This window comes from Podarcis bocagei, assembly GCF_964188305.1.
Source record: "Podarcis bocagei genome assembly, chromosome: 9".
NCBI lineage: Eukaryota > Metazoa > Chordata > Lepidosauria > Squamata > Lacertidae > Podarcis > Podarcis bocagei.
Genome location: NC_138134.1, coordinates 52,095,355 through 52,101,354, shown reverse-complemented (window position 1 = coordinate 52,101,354; position 6,000 = coordinate 52,095,355). Strand labels below are relative to the sequence as shown.

Below are 6,000 nucleotides of genomic sequence, written 5' to 3'. Positions count from 1 at the left end.
AAAATGGTCTTAGTTAAGTAAAGATAAAAGCTACTGTAGGACTAAAGTAATAGTTTATTTCTCAAGGTAGTAATTTCCAGCTTCTGAAGAATATTATGTTCTACAAATTTAGATGGCTTTTTAAAAGAATCAGACATTCGAAAACTCATAATCAGAGACAATATACTTTCAAATACCAGAAGCTTGGGATGAACACCAGGAGATGGCTTAATGTCCTTTATGCACTTCCTCGAGGCACTTATGGAAACATGAAGGTGGACTACATCATGGACACTTAAGTCTGGTCAGGTAGGGTCCTTTTGCAAGAACAGTGTAGTATAGCGATAGTGGCTTCTTGTAATAAAAGACTATGAAATACTGTTTCTGTTACGATGCAACAAAGCACAGGATAGACCGAGATGAAGATGGAAAATGTATCAAGCTGTTAAGAGAAAGTGTCCTAGCTTGTTTAACAAACAGTTTAATTTAGTGGTTCCCAATTGGGGGTCCACATAACCCACCCAGTGAGTCCATGGCACATACCTGTCAATTGTCCGGGACAGCCTGCTTTTGAGGGCTGTGCTTTCGCCCCCAAACACATGAGATTGCGGCACCCAAAACCACACATTTTTGGGACGCTGTGCTTTCGTGTGGGTAATGTGATTCATGTGGGAGTGCAGCACAGAAGACGGCATCCCAGTTTTGCACTGGGACATTTTGGAGGGTATCGTGGCACCATTCACAAAGCAAAAACTACTCCAGATATATCAACATTTTTCAAAAGTAGGAGGTCCAGAGCTTGGCTTCAGAAAAACAAGAGGACTGCAATACTTAGCTAATTGGGAACCACTGGTTTAGTGCATAAGTAGCACCCTGCTGGCTGAAACTAAAAGACCTACCTAGTTACAGCAGCCATTCACTGAGTTACTAAAAGTTCTAACGTTACAAGAGGGAGAAAAACTTTTGCCCACTTTCTCTGTTTTATCCGCCACAAATGCTTTAAGCAACAGGAGCAGGCAGTATGGTCTCCAGATGTTGGCCTACAACTCCCATCAGTCTCAGCCAACATGGGCAATGGTCAGGGATGGGAATTACAATGTCTGGAAGGCACCGTGTCTGTTACCCCTGTTTTTAAGCCTTTCATCCTAAGGAAAGTGCTCCAACTCCTTGATATTTTGGTTACCATGGTGCATCACAGCACACAAAGTGAAAAGAACAGTTACTTAAATGTGTATCAACTCAAGAAACTTTAAATAGACCATAACAGGGCTGAGAACAAAACGATCAGTTCATGAGCACTAAAAATCAAAGGTTACAACTTTATAATGCTTTGCAATTTATTGAAAGTTTATGAAATGAAAACCACACGCTTTAAGCATTGAAAGATTCCAGGATTCCAGATCTTGCCATAAGAAATATTTTTCCTTTTAAAGAACAATAAATGCTCTCCCATAGGAGTTATACCTGAGCGCAGACTTGCCTATGCTACATTATTATGAAAAGGGGCACTAGTGTATGAAATTAGAAACTGTACAAAAAAGTAGCGTTAAAAAGCACCTTCTGGTGGTTGGTCACTTAAGAATAGTCCCTTTTGACAAAATGCAAAGAGAATTAATATTCAAGCATCCATTAGTTGAGCAGCTGACAGATCTCTTTATGAACACAACACAAGAAATCCACGTAAGAAGCTCCTCCATAAATATTCTTGTCTTCAACCAGGAATTGTTTGAAAGCCATTTCTGCTTGCTCCCTTTGCTTCACAATCAGGATCTGAAAAGAAAAGTTGTGATCCAGGTGTTAAGAATTCAAAAATACTGCCTTGAGTCTGTTGTACCTTTCAACAAACTTCACTGAACACAAAGCAGAAAGGGTTTGAAAGAAGTTCTGTTTGCTATCCCCATGTCAAAACTGCACAGTTCAGCAAGCATTCTAAAAATAGCATTACAAGGGAAATTTAATCTGTTACCTTCATGGAATAGGGTGTTTTGCGCTGCAGATGATCAATCATTGATCTCAGTTTCTTAGAGTAGGGATTATCCACTTCAGGAAGAAGTGTCTGCATGATAAAAACGCACAAAAAATTAATGTATAAAAGAATTGATTTAGGTCAAAAGACAGGCTTATTTGGGCTTATTTGCATATTGTGGGAGACGGGAGGTTTCTAGGGTGTGACCAAATTGCATTGGATTTTAATCTGGATTACTATTTGCAACTGTGGATTTATTTTGATTATAATTGTTCATGGGTTTGGACATTGTATTTGTTGCAGTAAGCAGCCATGATTACTTCCTTTGGCCTGCCTCATTTTCTTTTCCAGATTCTGGGGTGGTAGGGGATTAAAACCTTTGCCCCCACCCATATTCCCAATCCAGATCTTCTATGTGGCTAGCTAGTATTTGGTGTCAATTGTAACTTTCTTCTGGGACAAATAGCAGTGGGGGGTGTGGATGTGTGTGTATGTGTGTGGTCCAGACTGGGACCATAGAAGGAATAAAGTGTTAAATCCATTCTCTTACTGCCTTAACCACCCATATTAAGCTGAAACTTAGATATTACAAAAAGCAAAGAAATTTGATATAGGCTGCTATGCCAACAGCTGCAACTTAGCTCTCTGTAACATGAAAACCCACTTACCGTATTTTTTGCACCATAACACTCACTTTTTTCCTCCTAAAAAGTAAGGGGAAATGTCTGTGCGTGTTATGGAGGGAATGCCTACGGGTGGCATGCCTACGGATTTTCCTCCTCTAGAAACTACGTGCGTGTTATGGTCGGGTGCGTGTTTTAGAGCAAAAAATACAGTAAATACATGCGCCACAACAATTCCCATAAATTGGGGCTACCGCTGCAACTTAACACCATGCAAATTCTGATTTTCGTCTATAAATGACATTTTGCTTTTCAATTGCATATAGCATCTTGCTCGTTTCCTTTCTGCTTCCCATGTTATGTTAACTTACTTCCTTTCCCAAGTCGCAGAAAGTACTAGAGTTTTAAAAAGGATTTCAATAATGGTTATGTCATTCATTCATTCCTACCCATATGGTTTGGTTTCCCTAGCCACTCTGGGTGGCTCCCAGCAGAATTGATGGTGATGGTAATAATAATAATAAAATAATAATAATAATAATAATAATAATAATAATAATAATAATAATAAAGCAATAAAACATCAGACATTAAAAACTTCCCTAAACAGGGCTACCTTCAGATGTCTTCTGAAAGTCAGATAGTTGTTTATTTCTGATGGGAGGGCGTTCCACAGGGCGGGCACTACGACCGAGAAGGCCCTCTGCCAGGTTCCCTGTAACCTCACTTCTCGCAGTGAGGGAACCACCAGAAGGCCCTCAGAGCTGGACCTCAGTGTCTGGGCTGAACAATGGGGGTGGAGATGATCTTCAGGTACAGTGGTACCTCGGGTTAAGAACTCAATTCATTCTGGAGGTCTGTTCTTAACCTGAAACTGTTCTTAACCTGAGGCACCACTTTAGCTAAAGGGGCCTCCCGCTGCTGCTGCGCTGTCGCCGCACTATTTCTGGGTTAGCGGAGTCTGTAACCTGAAGTATCTGTAACCTGAAGAGTCTGTAACCCAAGATACCACTGTATACTGAAGTCTCTGGAGGTGTGCAAAATTGTGTGTTGTTGTTGTTTTTAATTTGGGGCATTTCAAGCCCTATGAATGGGCTGGGGGTAGGACAGAAAGAAAAATTGGATGCACATCCAGTTTATACTACAGCTCTTTAAACTGTAAAAGGGTTGGGCTTCCCTTGAATTAAAGAACGCTGACACACATGTTACTCTCTGCTGGGGTGTGGGTCTAATGCAGCCAGAGAACAACAGCTGGGTAGCCATTATCCTGAGCAGATGAGGAGGGGCGTTAATATTCGTACTGAGAAACTTAGTATTTTCCTTTCATCTAGAATAGCCCTCAGCTGCAGAAACCCACCCCTGGTTCTTTACCACTGCCTGCTTGTGAACTGGCAGAGTGTTTGTACTTTCAGCCTCCTTGACTAGTAAGGGGTGTGTGTGATGACCTTAAAGTTGTACTTGCCAGTGGACATTTTATCATTAAACAGAAGTTAAAGCTGGAGATTGCATTTCAAGGCAAGCATGCAACACCTCTCCCCGCCCCATCTTACACCCCCATGTGTACTCACAGCCTCTGTGCTGACATGTGCAAAGGAGGGCACATTAAATATCCCCTGGATAAGCTCTGGTGGGGCACTGACTCCCAGCCACAAGAACATGTGTACCCCATTTGCCAGCAAGAATAGTCCTCCTTCAGACAGACGTTCTTCAGAGCAGCGAACAGCAGAGGGGAACACGTCGTTTTTTACATCCATAGAGTGCTGTAATGATAATGTTAGATTGTTTAGCACATAGTCCTTTTCTTTACAGTATGTTCACTGCAAGTAAATAGTGCAAATATTGTTGCTAGATGAATAAAATGGTAGAAAGCTGTTCTAGTTGCTTATCATGCACCTTTCCAAATATTTTTTGAACCTAAACAATTTTATTTTCCACCTGCCACACCAACTGTAGGCTGTCTCCTTCCACTTGCCCCCAGTAACACTGGATAGACTAAATTCAATCCTTTTATTATGGGGTCATTTTCTGACTATATAAAGCAAATCTATCAGCACATATGAGTTCAGGACAGATTGCAAAAGAAGTGGCTGCAGAACATCCCAATGTTGCAGTATTGCAGCCTTGCAAGGGGTTCTGTAACCAGTTGGGAAAGACAGGGAAACCTTTTCCATGCAGATGAATCCGGATTCAATCTCCAGCATCTCTGGGTAGGGTTGAAGAAGACCCATCTTAAAACTCTGGAAGTCACTGCCAGTCATTGCAGACAATACTGAGCTAGATAGATCCATAGTCCACTTGGTGCAAGGCTGTTTCCCATGTTCCCGGGTTGAGGAATGACCAGGGTTTGTCACATTGCCACAACAGTGGATTGTGGTATTACTATACTGGCATCACCAGAATGGTACAAAGTTATTGGAAGTACAGAAATAGGCAGGTGGAATAAGGGGCTCAAAGATGGACATTAAGGGGCACAAAAATGTTTCCTATTGGACTCATGTATGAAAACGTACCTACCAAGAGCAACTCCTCCTTTTGCGTGGCTCTGAGTAAACTGCCCTCAATGCCCATCTCCAGAGTCTGATGTTTCCAGGCTGCCTCCTGCAACTGCCGTGGGCCACTCATCTGCCCTCAGAGGTGGCTGAGGGGTTGTGTGTGTTGGGGGAGGTTGCATGAAAGTGGTTTTGGGTACAGTGTCCAGGTCTGTGCACATGCACTCACCAGAACCAATCAATGTCTTACTTACACTGGCTCTACCAGTGGTGTAGCTAAAAATGGCGGTGATGACAACTCAAGTCCAGTGGGATATGCCTAGCTGTTGGCTCAGCTCTGTTACTGGGCTGCTGCTGTGGGCAAACAGGCAGGCACTCTGTCCACCCACCCAGCAGAGGGCTGGGCCTGTATGCCTGCTCTGAGTTACCAGCCTTATTTGGGCTGGTGTATGTAAAATTATGCTGTCCATTTTGGTGTGTGAGCATGGAACTCTGTTCCTCTGGGTAGCTTCAAGGTGGTGGTCACTGTCTGGTAGCAAAATCAGCAGTCAGGTGATGGAGTAAGGCCTTCCCAGCACCCTAGCACTTCCCAGAGGATGTCCGTGATGGTGCCAGCCCTGATACCTGCTGTTGTACCGCTCCTCTCTCAACAACTTACAATTGGCAGAAGCTGTGGATAGAACAGAAGTTGGGTGCCAGCAACGTCCATTGACATGACCAGTTGTCGGTGAAAAGTTCTTTCATCCGTGGGAATCTCGGGCTTGCCTATCAGCACGCAGCTTTTCAGGAGACAGTTCATGTAGACTGGGAGCACCTTCATTGCATCCGGAAGGATAAGCTGGAAGACAATAAAGTATGTAAAGTCATACTACTGCACCATTTGTTCATTCAGCATTTAATGTTTGATTTTTAAAATGAGCATTTCACCAGACATGTGCCAAAG

The 6,000-nt window shown here is 42.8% G+C and overlaps 1 protein-coding gene across 1 annotated transcript in view; it reads right to left on the bottom strand.

The window, feature by feature from the left end:
• Window positions 1–1,298: 1,298 nt before the first annotated feature.
• SEC24D (SEC24 homolog D, COPII coat complex component) overlaps window positions 1,299–6,000 on the bottom strand; it is a 61,544-nt gene continuing 56,842 nt past the window's right edge. Inside the window, exons 20-23 of the mRNA XM_081208063.1 lie at window positions 5,716–5,895; window positions 4,137–4,328; window positions 1,946–2,035; window positions 1,299–1,749 (exon numbers count right to left, since the gene is read on the bottom strand). Coding sequence (XP_081064189.1) covers window positions 1,609–1,749; window positions 1,946–2,035; window positions 4,137–4,328; window positions 5,716–5,895 — 603 coding nt within the window. The 3' untranslated portion in view covers window positions 1,299–1,608. The remainder of the gene's footprint in view (window positions 1,750–1,945; window positions 2,036–4,136; window positions 4,329–5,715; window positions 5,896–6,000) is intronic.